Source organism: Heloderma suspectum, chromosome 12 (assembly GCF_057233095.1).
Source record: "Heloderma suspectum isolate Gila_16-S chromosome 12, 16-S_ref, whole genome shotgun sequence".
NCBI classification, from domain to species: domain Eukaryota; kingdom Metazoa; phylum Chordata; class Lepidosauria; order Squamata; family Helodermatidae; genus Heloderma; species Heloderma suspectum.
The window spans coordinates 25,712,937-25,731,705 of record NC_139469.1 but is presented as its reverse complement, the minus strand read 5'-3'; the positions used below and the strand labels follow the sequence as shown (position 1 = coordinate 25,731,705).

At 47.8% G+C, this 18,769-nt stretch overlaps 1 protein-coding gene across 1 annotated transcript in view; it reads left to right on the top strand.

Moving 5' to 3' along the window:
• The first annotated feature begins 431 nt into the window (after positions 1-431).
• Positions 432-18,769, top strand: part of SEPTIN12 (septin 12) — a 129,887-nt gene continuing 111,549 nt past the window's right edge. Inside the window, exon 1 of the mRNA XM_084818842.1 lies at positions 432-618. Coding sequence (XP_084674968.1) covers positions 564-618 — 55 coding nt within the window. The 5' untranslated portion in view covers positions 432-563. The remainder of the gene's footprint in view (positions 619-18,769) is intronic.

The following is an 18,769-nucleotide window of genomic DNA, read 5'->3' as shown; positions in this document are numbered from 1 at the left end:
CTCAATTGGTAGGCCCACGCATGGCAGCCCCTTCCTCTTTCTCTCTCTCCCCCTCTCTCTTTTCTTCCCTGCCTTCCAAGAGCAGCTTTGACTTGAAGCTCAGTCCCCCCCAACCCGTCCCCTCCCTCTTTCTTGCTCTCTCTTTCCCTCCTCCACCTTCTCTCCTCCCCTCGTCTCCTCTTTCTTTCCCCACAAGGAAGGGACAGGCAAGCTTGATCAGCCAATGTGATCCCCGGAAGGGGGGGGGCTTTCTGTGGGGGGTGGGAAGCAGAGGGAGAAGGGAAGCCAATCTCTCTCTTCTTCCACTCTCTTTCTGAGCCAGAAGCCCAGAGACTGGAGGTTAGTGTGGGTGCCACAAGGGGAAGAAAGAAAACTTTTTCCTCCTTTGCTCTCTCTCGTATGATCCCAAACCGCCCTCTGTTTTTCTGCAGAGTCTTAAGAGGAGGCAATTCCAGAGAGGAGGAGGAGGAGGAAGAAGAAGAAGAAGAAGAGACAGATCTGGCTATACCCAGGGGGACTGAGCCACCCACCCTCATCCCAAGACCAAGCAGCCTAAAAGCAAGATGTCCCAGCTGTCTGTCAAAGAACATCTGGATGGGATTCTGTCCGACTTCGAAGGTAGGACCAGAGAAGGGACTGAGGCATTTGGGCAAAGGTTATTGCCCTCCCCCTTCTGAAAGAAGTTTGTCACACACGCACACACACACCCACACCAGACTTATGTAGAGTTTCAAATGTGGGTGGTGTCTGCAGAGGGACACAGCACAGTTGTTCCAGGGCAGAAATCTTTGGCAAGAGGGCTATGCACAGTGCACCAAATATTAAAAAGCAGAAAGTTTCTCAGAATCCGTAGCCCCAGATCAGCGAAATCCAGAAATGTGCTCAAACTCCATTGAATCTGTATGCAATACTAGAGTGACTCCAGTTTTGTTTTGGGAGGAGGGGCACAGAGGCAAATCTCTGTTCTCATATGGTGCTTAATTCCGAAGAGATTGGTGGCGGGGAGTGGACATTGCCTGCAAAGTCCTACCCGGGGCTCTGTGTGTGTGTGATGATTGCAGCCATGAGGGCTAGAAACATTTAAAAATAAACTTGAGATTCACTTGAGAAGCTGAATTCTGCATCCTGTTTGCAGCTTTTCGATATTTGATAGTGCATTTTATTTTAACTGGCTTATTTTAAAATATTGTTTCAATTTAAGGTATTTTTATCATTTGTTTGATATTGTACTGTTTTTATAATGTAAGCTGCCTTGGGAAGACTACAGTCTTGAAAGGTGGGTAAGAAATATATTAAATAAAATAAATCAAAATAAATAATGTTTCTGCAGGAGCATATAATGCCTTACTGGAGTGCAGAATGCAGCTTCCTGTGAAACTTAATTCTTTAAAAAATGTTTCTATCCCTCATGGCTAGAAAGATATACTTGACAGTGTGTGGACCAATCTCAGAAGCCAGAGAGGCAGCTAAATGAGATTTCCAGTAGGATGGGGGCAAGGCTACGGGGCTTTGCATAGCTCCTTGCCCCTCCCTGTGACTAGCAAAATCTGATTAAGGGCGCATGCTATCCTATGCATGTTTTAGACAGGAAAAAAAAGTCCTACAATTCCCAACATGCCCCAGCCAGCATGGCTGGCTGGAGGAATGCTGAGAATTGTAGGATTTTTTTCTGTCCAAACATGCATAGGATTGCACCCTACATTATGCAAATCCATATAAATTATCCCCAGACCAGATATGGGTTTCAAGAACACAGCTTTCTTGGTGCAGAATTTGCTTGGATGCAGAATGTACGTGTTTTAAATGCGAAGCACATGTAGCCCTGGTCACATAGGAACTGAGTCAGTCCCTTGGTCCATCTAGCCCAGTGTTGTCGACACTGACTGGCAGCAGCTCTCCAGGGTTTCAGGCAGGATTCTTTCCTAGCCCTCCCTAGAGATGCCAGGGGTCGAGCCTAGGACTTTTTACATGCAAAACACAGGTTCTTACCTCTGAACTATGGCCCTTTCCCCATCTGACTTTAAAACCAGACTTTTGTTCTAGTCCATGATGTATAGTGGTGCCCAATGGATCCTCAGTCATTGAAATTATATATATATACACACACACACACACACACACACGCACGTACCCCACCTTTCTACTAAGAAAACAGCACTCAAGGCAGCTAATCTCCCTTAGGGGTAGGAGACTGTCTATTTTGCTTTAAACACCATGTGCATTGATGACAGTATATAAATCAGGGATGGGGAACCTCTAGCCTGTGGGCCAAATTTGGCCCAACACACTAGGCCATCCAGCCTACGTGGTGTCACACACGGCCTCTTCTCCCCTTCAGAAGGGGAGCTCTAAATGGTGCCTCAGTCAGGGACCTGGTGATGACTGGAGGCAGAGGCCCAACCCTAATGACATCTGGCCCACCAGGTTGGGGGGTCCCAGGAAAGCAATCCAGACTCAAACCCCAAATAGTTCCTCACCCATCATATAAACAATAATTGTGAGGGAAACACACTCTCTGCATGAGTAGAAGTGCTCTCTTCTCTATTATTAGTTCTCATATCCTGTGGCTAACACTGGGAATACATTCTGGGCCTCTGGATTCCCAGCTTTGGCTCAGATTGAATCCTGTGTGTGGAAGTATAAACAGAATATACAGTACTTGTAACTGAAACTAACCCATATTCTTCCCCGATTAAATCCCTGCCACCATCTCCCTCGCTTTCCCCTGTCGTCTCTCCTGAATTGAATTTTCAGTTTGTAAACTCCTTGGGGCAGGTACCTGTTCGTTCATGCTTAGTCAAACTGATGGCCCTATGTACATTATTATCATGATTCCCAAAGCTGGATCACACATACATAGTCAACTTTGTTGAATCCTTGGCTCTTGGTGTGGCCAAGGCAGAAGAGTGAGGCTAAACATTTCTACCACCCCGTGTGTGTATAAAGTGTTTTGGTTTTTTTTAATCAGGTAAGTGTGTAAAATATACTATGCCTCTGTGTACTTCAGTGTGTTTGTATAACTGCCTTGGATATGCCAAGTGCCCTTTGAATGTGTACTTTTAAACATGGAATTTAAGGTGGTGGCAGCGGTGATGTGAAACTCCCATAAAACAATTTCTCCCTCCCCCTACACCTTTCTCTTGCTTTTGCTGTTCCTGAACTAAATATAAAGGCCTCTCCCCTGTTAAGCTCCAGTGAAAATAAGCAAGGCACAACCCAAATTATTTTTTTGTTTAATACTTGACCACCTTACAATCATAGAATCATAGAATAGTAGGGTTGGAAGGGACCTACAAGACCATCGAGTCCAACCTGCTGCTCAATGCAGGAAATCAAGTCAAAGCATCCCTGACAGGTGGCTGTCCAGCCTTGTCTTGAATGCCTCCAGTGTGGGAAAGCTTACCACCTCCCTAGGTAATGGGTTCCATGGTCATATTGCTCTAACAGTCAGGAAGTTTCTCCTGATGTTCAGCCGGAATCTGGCTTGAGCCCATTATTCCGTGTCCTGCCCTCTGGGATGATCGAGAAGAGATCCTGGCCTTCCTCTCTGTGACAACCTTTCAGGTACTTGAAAAGCGCTATCCTATCTCCCCTCAGTCTTCTCTTCTCTTCTCTAGGCTAAGCATGCCCAGTTCTTTCAGTCTCTCCTCATAGGGTTTTGTTTCCAGTCTTGAGCTTCCTCCCCTCCCCTCCCCTTCTGAGGCCCCCATCAAAGTCCCCTGAGAAATCCAAAGAGACTTTGTAGGCCAGATACAGAACCTCCACAGGTGATATCTGAACTTGGGTCGTCCCAGTCTAAGACCAACACTCTAACTACTATTCTGAACTCTCTGTCTTCTCCGCTGCTGCTGCCTCCTTCTCCTCACCCATTCTTTTCCATTCCCAGCACCAACCAGGGCCAAGCATCTGAGGTGACATTGCCTTTCACACATTCTATTTTGCCACATCCACCCCGGCCACGTAGAGCATGGGGGTGGGGGGATAATGATGGCTGGTGGCCACAGTTGCTGCCCTCATCACCAGCTGGTATTGGGATATGCTGGGAAGGGGAAAGGAAACAGTGACAGCAGCTCAGATGTTCAGCATTCATCAGGTGCTAGGGCGAGAAGGGAAGAGAAGAAGAAGAAGCAGCCATTGCCATGGCAACAGAAGAGGAAGCAGCAGCAATAATCATTAGTAGGCCCTCGGCCATGACATGGGCCTTGGCAGAGGCCCAGCCATGCAGATTCTTGGCACTGGGCCTTGGTTTTTATGAATAAGGTGATGTTTGCTACCTGCCACAAGGTGGGCTAAAAATCAAATACGTATTTGGAAATCTGTATATTAACGAATCTGTACGTTAACGCATCGGATGGGTATTGATGTCCTACTTAAGGGAGAACTCCAAAGTACACAGGGTGGCCACTTATGATTCACCCCCAAAGCGGAAATGCTTCACCTGAAAAGAAGATAAAAAAAGGGTACCAATTTGCATAGAATTTGCATGGGTTATTGATAAGCGTAGATGCAAATTTAGAGATGACTATTATAATTTAAATAGAAATAAATACATCTCACCATCATGTGGAAGACTGGTGAGCTGTGTGCCTTGCTCAGTCTGCTGTCCAGGTGCTGCCCGTGGGCAACTTCAAGGCCCCCGAGCTCTTCCCTCGGATGGTTCTTTCTTTCACTCAGACCTGGACTCAACTGGACAGCCCTTCAGATGGAGAATGCCTTCAAAATAGAGGACTGTCCTCTGGCAGCCCTTCAAATAGAGGACTGCCCTCTGTAAAAGAGGACACCCAGAAGGTACAGCGAATGCACACGGTGCAGTTCTCCCACTGGTCTTCCATTTCAGAATGTACAGTGAGAAAATGATCACTTACTTAGAGCGTGATCCTATGCAGGTTGAGACAGAAAAAAAAAGTCCTACAACTCCCAGCATTCCCCAGCCAGCCCTGCTGGCTGGGGAATGCTGGGAGTTGTAGGACTTTTTTCTGTATAAACCTGCATAGGACTGCACCCTTAATAAACAGTTGTAGAAATGTGGACTGTCCATGACTACAGTGGAATGGTTTTCAAATTGTAAGCTGGGGAACTGGGGAGGTTTGTCGGGGCCCCTTTGGCAAGAAGATCCACACCAACAGACACGCTTCCCTGGAAGAAAGCTTGCAGTGTGTTTGGGGAAGGGCTGTAGGTCAGTGGTAGAGCTTGTGCTTTGCTTGCGGAAGGTCCCAGGGAGGGCTGGGGGGAAAAAAAAGTCTGAAGCCCTGAAGAGATACTGCCAGTTAATTTAGAACCAATGTTCTGATTCATGATTATTCATGTATTCGTCGCCTTCACATCTCACCTTTTCCTCCAAGTAGCCCAAGGTGGTGTAGCTGATCCTCGCCATTTTACCCTCACAACAACCCTGTGAGGTAGGTTAGGCTGAGAGTCAGGGACTGGCCCAAAGTCACCCAGTGGGCTTTGTGGCCAAGTGGGGACTTGAACCCAGGTCTCCCCAGTCCAACACTCTTAACTGCGATGCCACACAGGTCACTGGGCTTAAAAGGGGGTTAGGCAGTTTTGTGGAGGAAGAAAAGGGGAGTAATCAGGAGAAGCGCCATGGCTGAGTGGAAGAACACCTGCTTTCCATGCAGAAAGTCCCAGGTCTGATCCCCAAAATCTCCAAGTAGGGTTTGGAAAGAAGACCTGGAAAACCACTGCTGGGCAGACAGGACTGAGGTAGAATAGACCTAGGGAGGCCCTCCCCAACCTAGCGCCTTCCAGTTGTGTTGGACTGCAATTCCCATCATACCCAGCCAGCACAGGACTTGCATGCCAACACTTCTGGAGGGCCCCAGGTTGGGGAAGGTGGGTCTATGGTCTCTCTCTGTCCATATAACACAACTTCCTGGGTTCCAGCAGCTTTAAGCCATGAGAGCTAAACAAAACCTCCGTGTTCAAAGGCGATATACCTTTGAGCAAGAGCCGTGCACAAATGGCCTCTCAAAATGGCCTCTCAAAATTCTTCAGCCTGTTTGTGGGCAGAGAAACTGGGGGGACAATTTCACCGAATGTCTCCTGGGGAGGAGAAATTCTCCAACAGTTTCTCACAGACGTTTCTCACCTATTGCCAGGGGTTGTAGCACAGCTCCTTTCTTTTTCCTCAGGGTTTTGGGTTTATTGCACTGCTCTTGCAAGTGGCAACAGCATCAACCGTGTTGAGGCTTCCACGCTTCTGAGGCAGAATTTTGAACTTCTTTCGGTGGTGCTTTTGAGCGTACCTAATCCCTGCGAGGTGGCCGAGGGGGCCGTGTGTGTTTTCTCCCTCTATTACACATGGTTCCATTGCTCTGCAGCCTCCCAGGCCACCTGCTCTTTCTGAACGGAAAAAGCCGCATGGGAGGAATTGCCTCATGATGGCTTCCTCATGAAGGCTTTAACTGAAGTGCCGGAAGCCAAGGAGACCGCAGGCTGGCTGCCACAGACGTTACTGTACAATGACCGACAGGACACTCAAGCACACTCCTCAGCCACCTCGTAAGTGAAGTAAGCACAAGAACCCCGTGCCCGACCCACGATAATGTCTCCAAAATTTCTCCTCCTAGGGATTTCTTTTCGAAACCAGTTTCGTTTCTAGCAAATGGAATGAGAATGGCCGAAAAACACGTGGGATAAATTTTCGGCACAGCACTACTTCGAACACCAGCTTCTGGGGACCACCCGCTGGTTGCCCATTGTGGGGAACAGAGCCCACGGGCATTGTTGGGCCTTTGGCCTGATCCGACAGGGCTCTTCTTCAATGCTCAGGTTGTGGTGGAAATAGCTCCCAAAAGTCAGGAAGCTTACAGTGGAGGCTGGTGACTCTGATGTCAGCGGGGCGGTGAATCTGCTCCGGGTTTCTGAGATCTGCAGTCCCAAACACCCTATACTGAGTGAAACTGGGAGCAATCCTGGGCTATCACTAAGAGAAGATACATAGGACATTGCCTTATACTGATTCAGACCACTGGTCCATCTAGTCCAATAGTGTTGACACTGACTGGCAGCAGTCAGTGGAGGCTGGTGGCTCCAATGTCAGTGGGGCGGTGAATCCGCTCTGGGTTTCAATCAGAACTCTAAAGCAGCTATTCAAGGTGTGGCAGTGATCCAAGGAAGCACCTTGGATAGCTCCGTTAGAGTTCTGACTGGTTCTGACTGATGCCTGGAGCAGATGCACCTCCCCACTGACATCGGAGCCACCAGACTCCGCTGGGAGCTTGAAAACCCTTTGCTCCTGTGCAGCAGGGGTGAGCAGAGGATTCCAAGCACCTACAGGGCTGGGCTGTTTGCAGCAAGCAACAATGGTGTGTTTGGCAGCCGGCCACTCTAGAGAGCAGCTGTTCACACACACCGAGCTGAAATGCAGGTAATTAAGCCGGCCCCACCATAGCATTAAGAGACAGTTTTATCCTGAAGAGTCTGCGAGGTGGGGCAGGGTGTGTGTGTGGAAGCTGCTAAGGAGGCAGAGAGCTTTGGGGGTGGAAAAGCAACAATAACCAGTTTGTCTCTGTTAGAATGGAAGGGGAGAGGGAGGGTGGGAGAGAGAGTTTAAATAAAAGTCTTCCAATTACCAGCTGTTTCTGTGTCAGTGTCTGCAGTTCAACATTTCACAGATTGTAATTAAGGAAACTTTTGGAGAAGGACAAGGGGGAGAGAGAGACCTTTGCAGGCAGGGCCTCCGCTGTGTTGAGTGCTTAGAGTACAAGGAAAATGCACTCCCCAGCAAGGCACGGAAAACAAGCCCTTTTTGAGAGGACCAAGTGTCAGAATCGGGGAGAAATGTGTTTGGTTCACATTTTAATCAGTGGAGGCTGGTGCATCTGATGTCAGCGGGGCAATGAATCCACACAGTCCATGTACGCATGGCGGGGACGGTGAGTTCACATGAGCTAGCCCCACCCATCGTCCTCACTACGTACTTCTGCCATGTCCCCCAAGGAATGTCCTTTTGCCGTTTGTCGAAAAGAGATCTCTACACATGCAGATGTATGGGTGGAGAACTCCTACATGTGAGGAGCGACCCTGGCCGATCAGGGCCCCACTCGGGTGTAGCAGGACCCTTGTCAGGGGAGCATAGTGGCAGCACCAAGCAACGGCAGTGGGCAGAACTAGCGTGCATGCATGACCCCGCAACCCCTTCTGCATGTTCACTCAGTTCATGGGAAAGATCATGTGTACCTCCTATCGTAAGCTCACTAAACAGGGCCTGTTTATGTGTTTTGTATAATATCTACAGGCTGTTGTTGTTTTAGTGTTTCCCAAATAGGATGAGGAGGATGATAATAGTATCCCTGAAAGATAGGGTTCCCAGTTGTTGTTTTTTTAATGGCTCTGCTCCTGTGCTTTTAACAGCAGGCTGACACAAAACAATTCAGCAGGTGAATCTTTGTCCATCGCTCACTCTATGCCAGGACAAAAGCTTCCCCAATTTCATTTCAGCATGTTGGGCTGCTCTTAAAGGCACAGGAGCTGGGCCAGTATAGAAAGGTGGTAACCTTGGATGGCATGATGTGGGTGGATATAGAGAAGTGGGGGCGGTGGTCTCTCAGGATTCTTTCTTGCCTCACATCTATTTCTCACAAGCCTTGATATTCAGAGCCCTGTTAAAATGTTAGCAATTCCCTTTCAACAATGTTTGGCAAGAATGCTTGCGGAGAGAACAGCCCCCGTCACAACGCTTCGGTAGGGATGGATGAATCTGACAGTTTTGCTTTCTACAACGTTTGACATTTTTGGGAGGGCAAGTTCGTCACATCCCATTTCTGCATTGAGTTGGGTTGAAACCCAGCATGAAAATTGGCATGAGGAGTTGTACGCATTTCTCCTAATGTATGCATTTGGGTACGCAATTTCCCCCTGAATATATGTGTGGTTGTATGCATTTCTCGATGAGAGAGCTGCATTGCAAAGGGGAATGCAAAAACCGGGGGATCGCTGCATTCCAGTCCACACATTCATTGAGGGTGCTGAACCCTATCCGCCCAAATGGTTCAGTGCCTTGGCTGGCTCCGTTAGAGTTCTGACTGGTTCCGACTGAAACCCGGAGCGGATTCACCACCCCACTAACATTGGAGCCACCAGCCTCCACTGGTTGCTTCCCAAGGAATGTGCCCTCACCTATAATTACAAGTATTCACCTTTTGGCTACCAGCCCTCTCTGCTGCTAGAGTAGCACATTCCTGCGCGTGTGTTGCAGCCACTGGGTCAGGCCAGAACGAGTCAAAAACCGAGTCTCAGTCCTGATTGTGGAGGGAGCGAGAGAAACAGCTTCCGTGAAATGTGCAGCAGCCGCGCAGGACCAGTTTGCTCTGCTGAGATTTCCATAAATGCACTGGCTCTAGAAAGTGCATTGCAGAAATAGCAGGAGCATCAGTACAGCATGTCCATGTCATGACGGATCCATCCCAATTTTGTACCTGGAGATGGTCAGGAAGGAGTTGCATAGAGGGGAAAATAAACAGATCGCTTCTATGCCCGCTTTCAGGGGAGGGGAACCTCAGGCCCAGTGCCAAATCCAGCCCTCCTGCGGTCCCAGTCTGGCCTTCCAGGGTTCCCCAGGAGTCCCTGCCCCTTTCTCCTGGCCCCACCCCTTTTCCTGCAACGGCCCATCGTTTGGTGATTTCCTGGCGTTTGTGCAGTTTTTTCCCATGCTAAAAGATTGACATGCCTCTGCTAAGGCTGACTTACTGGCAGGAAGAACTTTAAGCTAAAATAAAAAAAAGGTAAAGGTGTCCCCAACCAGTCGTGTCCGACTCTAGGGTGCGGTGCTCATCCCCGTTTCTAAGCTGAAGAGCCAGCGCTGTCTGAAGACGCTTCCGCGGTCATGTGGCCAGCGTGACTGAACACCGAGGTGCACGGAACGCTGTCACCTTTCCCGCCGAGGCGGCGCCTGTTTATCTCCTTGCAGTTTCTTGCTTTCGAACTCCTAGGTTGGCAGGAGCTGGGACTGAAGACGGGAGCTCGCTCCGTCACGCGGCACTCGGGTCTCGAACTGCTGACCTGCCGACCTTCCGGTCTGCAGTTCAGCGTCTTAACCACTAAGCCACCGGGGCCCCAAGCTAAAATACACTGGTCATTTTTTGTTTTGTATTGTATAGTTTGTATTTACGTACTTTTTGCATTGCGTTTGCATTGTCCTCCCCTTCTTCCGTTGGCCCCAACCCCTTTGCCTTTGAAACGTGGCCCCTCAGAGCAGTTTTTTGTCCATTCGAAAAGGCTGAAATATCTCTCCGAATTTTTAGCTACTGGCAGGAAGAGCTTTTAAGGCGCAGTCCTATGCATGTTTAGACAGAAAAAGGTCCTACGACTACGACCCCCAGCATGCCCCAGCCGGCATGGCTGGCTGGGGCATGCTGGGAATTGCTGGACTTTTTTCTGTCTAAACATGCATAGGACTGCGCCTTTAAGCAACGGTCGGCCAGGGTTCTTTTTGTATTTTTGGCTCTGCCCTTTTGCCCCGCCCGCCACCGGAATGTGGCCCCCAGGCACTTCTCCAAAATTGGGTTTGGCCCTTGGGTTGAAAGAGGTTTCCCACCCCTGCTGTATGATGGGTTTTTGGTTTGGTTTGGTTTTGTTGAGAATAAGCATAGCTCAGTAGCAGGGCACCTGTTTCACATGCCAAAAGTCCTAGGCTCAGGCCCCAGCAGTTCCAGGTGAAAGATTCAGCTCACGGATTCTGAGAAAGACCTTTCTCTACTTGAGATCCATCCTGGAGTACTACTGATAGTCAGAGTAGGCAATATTGGACTTGATGGACCAATAGTCTGACCAGCTATAACAGCGGTGGGCAACACACGCCCAGCAACCGGATGTGGCTCCCCTGGCCGTGTGTTGTTGTTGTTTTGCCGTTCTCACCATCCTCCTGCCATCACCAAATTTGCCATGGTAATGGCAATGAAGTGGCAATTTTGCTTGTTCCCTGCATGCCACGGTAGTGGCAACGAAGAAGTGGCATGCAGGGAGTCTGAGGACTCCCAAAATCTTAGAGTCAGCACAATACACGTAGGGAACATATCGGCTATGAATGCTCGCATTTCTTGTTTAAAGATTGCATTTGTCTCCTGCCCCTCTGTTGTTGTTGTTGTTGTTATTTACATTTCTATACCGGCCTCTAGCCAAAGGTTTCTGGGCAGTTTACAAAGTTTAACAACCATTAAAAACGCAGTATACAAAGTTCAAAAACCATTTACATAAAAACACACAGACAGTACACAGAGAGACAACATATATCAAAAACTGAGCAATCAACCGTAACCATAAGACAAATCCAGGACTTAATTAAAAGTCATCATATGCTGCCAAATGCCTGGGAAAAGAGGAAGGTCTTAACCTGGCGCTGAAAAGATAACAATGTTGGCGCCAGGTGGGCCTCGTTGGGGAGATTGTTCCAGAGTCACAGGAGCCACCACCGAGAAGGCCCTCTCCCTTGTTGCCGCCTTCCGAGCCCCCCTCGGAGGAGACACCTGGAGCAGGGCCTTAGTTGCTGAGCGTAGTGTACAGGTAGGTTCATGCTGGCAGAGGCACTCCATCAGGTATTGCAGTCCCAAGCCATGTAAGGCTTTATAGGTCAGAACCAGCACCTTGAATCAGGCTCGGAAACATGCAGGCAGCGAACAGGCAAGGTAATTTTATTTCACCCTCACAACAACCCTTTTGAGGTAGTTCTTGGGCTGGGAGTGCCTGCCCTAAAGCCATCCAGTAAACTTCATGGCTGGGGAGGGATTTGAACCCAGAGCCCTCCAAGCTAAGTCCAACACTCTCTGTCCATTACAGCAGCCACCAGCATGCTGGCTGGGAATGGTGGAAGTTGCAGACCAACACGTCTGGAGGCTACCGGCCTGGGGAAGGCTGCACTGGAGCCACTGTGGTGTGGTGGCTAGCAGGTGGACTAGGCCTAGGGAGACCTGGGTTCAAATCCTCACCCATCCATGAAACACACTGGGTACTCTTGGGCCAGTCACTCTCTCTCAGCCTAACCTACCTCGCAGGGTCGTTGTGAAGATAAAATGGCAGGGAAAGAACCGTGTATGCCGGCTTGGGCTCTGTGGAAGAAAGGTGGGATGTAACTGTTGGTAAATCATCATCATTCTACTATACCACCCTGGCGTGTCCTCTAACATGTCATAGATGGAAATATGAATTCACTTGTGTCCTTGTGACACTCTGAATCCCAGGCCAAGAATCTCTGCCTGACTTCCTCCAATCCACCATGACACAAGGCTTATCACCCGCCCATATAGAGTTTCCATTTCCTCTGCATTACGTTCCTCTGCTCCTACACTGGAGCAGGTTAAAAATCCAGGCAGGTATGGGATATTCTATATCTCTCATCTCTCTATCGCTCTATCGCTATAGTTAATGGCCAAGCTGCAGGGTGACTGGATCAACTTGCACACTGAATGATCACCTGGCATGGAACCCCCATCCAGCTGCAAGAATCCTTTCCTCCTCCCCCCACCCCCAGCCCACCTTTTGGATGCCACGCTGACAATGATGAAGTGTTTTCTGTCACCCCCTCTGTTGAGTTCAGGGGTCAGCACCGGGGCTGCTGGAGGTTAGACCTTTGAGGGCACCATGGAGCAAAGGTGCAGAAATACATTCTTTTTTTTTTTTAACCCCGAGGGGATGTTGTAAATGTTACCCTTTGTGATGGACACTTGGACTGAGCAGGTACTGGCAAAGGCAGCCAGAGGAGGAGGTGGGGGGGAATCAATAAACTGAAAGCTGCGTCTTGTCGGTACACCACACCCCTCTTCAAAGTGGCTGTACAGTCCGGCTCCAGCTTTGAAGGGGCTCTGAGCAAGGGGGCCTCCGGTGCCCCTTCCTCTGTCACTGGACTCTGGCCAGCTTACCTGGATGCAGAGGTAGCATTCCACGCAGTCTTGAGGGGCGGAGGCTGGCCATCCTTTTAATTTCCCACAATGCCCCAGTGTGACAATAGTTCAGAGGCACTGTGGGAAGTTAAAGGGGTACCTAGATTCGGTGCCCTGTTCCCTCTGGGAGTGCTGAGCCAGAAAAAATAATAATAAAGGGGGTCCCAGGGCAAGCATCAGCAGAGAGCCCTGCCAGGGTGCCAACTTAAGAACTGCCAAAAAGAGGACATCCCGGGACAAAAATTTGCATAACATTTGCATATGCTAATATATATGTATAGATGCCAATTTAGATACAGTTAAAGGAAGTGGTAAGAGAGCCAAAACTATAATTTTTGCCAAGAAGGGAGGGTAAGTGAGTTCTTTGCAGTTGAGGATGGCAGGAACAGGCCAGTATGGAGTCCCAAGGGAACGTAGTCATGGTGAAACATGGATGCCTTTTATGGCTGGCTTTTGAGCCTACACAGAGTGCTTTTCCCTAGCCATGGCATGCGACGCAACCCACCTGCACTCATCCGAGAGGCTCTTGGCTTTTAGAAGAGGTGATGTCCTTCACCTTTTGCTTTGGAAATTAACCACTGGGTTGGATCCAGACACAGAGTGTTTGAGGCTTTTATGGTGGAATCTCCCCACTCCATTCAAAGAATTTAATTGGGGTGGTAGTTTCCAGATTTTTATTTATTTCATTTCTATACCACCCAATAGGCAAAGCTCTCTGGGCTGTTCACAAAAATTTCGTCATCTTCCATTCGCAACCCACCCGTGTTTATCCCACTGCTTCTTTTGCCTTTTTACCACACAAAATCTACTAAGGAGGGAAAGGCAGAATAGCTGCACAACAAGACAAGCCAGAATATGGATTGAATCATGGGTTGTTGCTGATGTTGCTGAATTCTGAGTTGTTGCATTGTGTGAACCCAGCTGCGCTAACAAGCCATGGTTTGTTAACCACAAACATGCTATCAAGAGAACCCACCGTTTGTTGTTGGGTTTTGAACTGTGGGTTGTTCGTGGTTAACAAACCATGGGTTGTTAGCCCAGCTGGGTTCACACAACACAACAACCCATGATTCAACAACAACCCACACTGAACTCATACTCAACCCGTACCCTGGCTTGTTGTGTTGTGTGAACCAGGTCAATGCATTTTGATTGGCAGTGCTACAAGCCATCTATCTAGAAGCACCCTAAGTTAGTTAGTTGAACATAGGTGGCTACTGAAATCAATGGGACAAGTTAAGTCATGACACGTAACTCAAGTCCCATCGATTTCAGAAAGAGCTAATCTGGATCCACCCAATCTTTGAAGGACCGCAAGGCTTCCAAAGCCACACAGTAAGTAAGAGCAGAAAGGAATTTGTCAGCTGTGTGTGCTCATCTTGGGAACTCGGGAGTTCCCATTCAGAAGCAAAACCTCCAGCAGGACTAAAAACAAAGCAAAGGTGTTTACTGAGAGAGATGGAGTTATCTGGGGAGATAAGGCCGGCTTCAGTTTGCCTCATACGTTCTCTCAGATCCTCTCACAAGTTCTCCAGCAGTCTTGAGGTAAAGCTTTGTGGGCATATGACTAATATTATTTTATATTATATAGGTGTAGGAGGAAGCCCAATCTGTGTATTTTTAAAATAGTCTTATAGTGTTCTTACAATTATGCTTGTTTTTAAATTATGTATGGGAGGGCTTGCCCTGAACTTTCTTACAATTAAATAAAATAAAATAACTGAGGTAGAGGGCTCCAGGGTCTGGTTTATTCCCTGTCAAGGGTAGGCATGGTGGGGCACCTGCCAAGGGCCTACACCCCAGCAGGGGCCCACTGACAAAGCCCCCTGGAGTCGCTCCTCCTCTTCACCGTGGCAACCTGCTTGTTCACCTGCCACTCACTCTGGTTCAGACAACAGTGGTGGGGAGTAGATGCCACTGCTTTTTTGTTCACTGGTTCTCTGTCAAGCAAGCAAGTGGGAGCCATGATGAGAAGGAGGAGGAGGAACAACAGGAACAGCTGGGGACAATGATGGTGAGAAGGTAGATTCACTGAGGGAGGGGGCCCATTCAGGTGGTCTTGCCCAAGGGCCCTCCAAAACCTTGGAGCCGCCACTGTTCCCTGGAACAGGGTTGCTTAGGGTAGAGACTAGATGAACTCCGGGTTCATCCCAGCCCAGTTTGATTGCATAAGAGCCAAGGTGGTGTAGGACAGCCTGTGTGGCGTAGTTGTTGGAGTGTTGGACTGGGAGCCAGGAGATCCGGGTTCTAATCCCCACCCAGCCACCGGGTGACTTTGGGCCCGTCACAGACTCTCAGCCCAGCCTACCTCACAGGGTTGTTGTTGTGAGGATAAAATGGAGAGGAGGAGGATAACGTAAGCCGCCTCGGGTTCCTTGCAAGAGGAAAAGAGGCAGGATATCAATGCAATAAATAAATAAACAAGCAAGCAAGCAAGCTACTATTGTCCTAGGCAGATGATGAAGTTAGTGGGGAGCCAGAAGCAACAGTGGTGGTTGCAGACAGTACAGCAGATCATACTGAATGAGTCTAATAGAGAATGGAGGGAGGAGTTTGGCATAGCTTGCACACTCATGGCACAAGGCTTACAATGCAATCCGTTGCTTGTGTAGTCCATTGATTTCAATGGGATTTATTCCTAAGCAGGGGAGTGGCGAGCACGTAGGCTGCCTTGATCTCCTCGGAGGAAAGATGAGATAGGTCAGGACATGATCTCTCTGGCTTGCCCTTGAGATAGAAATGTAATCAATAAAGGCTTCTGGAGGAATCATTGAGGGGAAATATTGCCATCAGAGGACCACATCGACATGTGACCCTGAGGGCCGGACTAGACACGAGGTGGAAGATTTGTGATGAAGATCGCCTGCATTTTTCTAGATTTTTGTCACTAACCAGACCCCCCCCCCCCGCCGCACGCATGTGCTGCTTTTAAAGATAGAGTTTTTTGAGGAAACCATATGCTACTGCTTTATAGCAGTATTGAAGTGCACATTACACATTCTGTATACCGCTATTGTAGCGTTATTTCCTGCTTTTTCTTCCATGTTATCCAAACTACCGCAACAACTGTCACTGTGTGTCCTACAAGGTATAAATGTGCAAGAGGAATATAGCGTTACCATGATGGGATTGTAATGATGTGACACAAGGTATGGATCTGGCCTTAGTCTGGGCAACCGAGAAAAGGGCTCATCATATCCCGTACCAGAGTACCACATCCCCAGTCTTCAATGCACTCTTGTGAATGAATGATTTTTTTAAAAAATCCCATGGGTTCTTAATTGGAGATCTCCTGTATTCTATCTACCTTAGCTTCAAGTCATATAAGTTTTTCCCTGAGGTTTTTTGGGGGGCCGGGGGGGTGCTTATACAATGCTGCCATGGAGGGTGCAGTCTGCTTTTGACAACCCTCAAGGGTGATTTTCAAGGGGGAAAACAGGAAAGGGGGAAAGGGTTCAAAATCCCCCTCTCTTCCCTGTCAGTCTGCCACTTGACTTTGCTGTCTTTACATCTTGTTTTTAAATAGGCCTTCAGCAAGAAACTACACATGACACAGCATGATGTATGGTATAGGCCTGATACAAATTAATAAGACGTTGACCACTGTTACTGTACCATGGCTAATAATAATCTCCTTTACAGATTTTAATGTCAGAGGTGGTATAACACCAGCAGTACCTGGTTGCCCATGTGACACCATTCCTGTATTGTGCCATATACAATCTACAATTATGGGGGGCGGGGAACATGCTAGTCACCTATGACGAGCAGGAATCATCTCTCAGCAACCAGGCACAGAAGAGTACTTTTTTCTTTACCTATCACTGTTTGCTAATGTGAACTTAATCATTAGGGCATTTTTTTTTGTTTGAGGTTTGTTGTCTGAAGTGTGTGAATTTGCAAAACTAAGGCTGCATGCATATACATGCATACAACTTTTCCGTAGTTGCCCCTCCAATTATGGAATACCCTCCTCGGAAAGGTCTGCCATGTGCTTACTTTGTTGTAGTTTTGGTGCCAGAAAAACACCTTTTTATTCTCTCAGGCTTTTTAATCCCCTCTGGATCTTTTGTGTAATTTTATCTTTATATTTTTAGGGCGCAATCCTATGCATGTTTAGACAGAAAAATGTCCTACAACTCCCAGTATGCCCCACCCAGCCATGCTGGCTGGAGGATGCTAGAAGTTGTAGAACTTTTTTCCATTTAAACATAAATAGGATTGCACTCTTAGGGTGTTCCGCCCCCTTCCCCCACGATCCTTCTTTTAGTCTCTGTTGCTTTTAATTGATTGCTGCTGTTAGTTGATTTGTTTTATTGGGCTGTTTGTTTTTGATGTGGATTGTATTTCCATTTTTATTGCTATAGCACCCTGAGGGCTTTTGGCTGTAGGGCAACTAAGACATTTTAGAAATAAATAAATAAATAAATAAATAAACCCTACTGAAAATTTAGAAATAAGTAAACCCCATTGAACTTGCTTCTGAAAATAAGATATGCATGAGATTGCATGGTACGCTTCCAAGACTTTCTGGAAAGCTGGAGGAAGTTCCAAGAAATATTGGGGTGGTGCTGACTGAAAAAGGGATACATTTGGGTGGTGCTGGTCTCCTACATGAGCAAGGCCCTTGCCTTGTCCTTACCAGGCACTGAGTTCCAGCTGGGAGGTTGCAGTACACATTCCAGGCCCACCAACTGTTAATTTGACAGTGCAGTGGGCTTGTCGGAACAAGCTCTCATGCCTGCTTAGCTTTGATAGGACGCCCCCTTTGAGTCCTTCCTTCCGGGTGTAATCTCATCTTGTTTTTGAGTAACTTGGGAGATCCGCTTTCACCTCCAAGAGCCACAAGAAAGCAAAGGAGAAATCAGCTGCAGAGGCACCCGCTTCTCCTAGGATGGCCATGTGCCCACTTTACAGAGGACTGTCCTCTAGTTGAAGGGCTACCCAAGGACCATCCTCTGTCTGAAGGCACCCTGTATTTGAAGGGCTATCAAGTCCAACTCCAGTTTAAGGACAAAGAACCATAAAAAGGGGCAGCGACTCCAAGTTGCCCATCATCAAGAACACCTGGACAGCAAACTGAGCAAGGCACACAGGTCACCTGGTCACAGTCTTCCACACTATGGTGAGATGTGCTGTATTTTTATTTAAATTATAATAACAACTTCTACATTTGCATCAACACATATAAATTAACATGCAGATTTTATGCAAATTAGTGTCTTCTTTTTCCTCTTTTTGGGTGATATAGTTCTCCTTCTCCTTCTTCTTTGGTGAACAGTAAGTGGGCACTCATGAACCTGCCAGCCCATGAATCCTTCCAACATTTAACCCAGGTGGGTATAGAAAGCAAGGGGCCCTCTGGGGAAGGTACACAGAGCTAGCAATGTACAGGGAATGAATCGTCTGCATAGTACCTGGTGGGTTGAGACCAGAATACACAAATTTGAACTTCCAGTGTTTCTGTAGGTTGTATTAATGTGACTGGTATTACTATTATTATTCATTCATTTCTTACATTTCTATACTACCCCATAGCCAAAGCTCACTGGGCAGTTTACAAAGGTGAAAACCCTAAAAATACTATATGATAACATAATATAAAATCATTAGCATACAAAAAAATAATATAAAAACATTTTTAAACCATCAACAAAATCCCAGGCCCCATTAAAAAGCCTTCTCATATGATGTCAAATGCCTGGGAGTAGAGGAAAGTCTTAACCTGGCACCAAAAAGATGACCATGTTGGCACCAAGTGGACCTCACTGGGGAGAATGTTCCACAATTGGGGAACCACCACCGAGAAGCCCTCTCCCTGTATTATGCCTTTCCTAGGTGCTGTAGGATAGAAAAACTGACACAACCCCTTCCTGCAGGCTTTCACCATC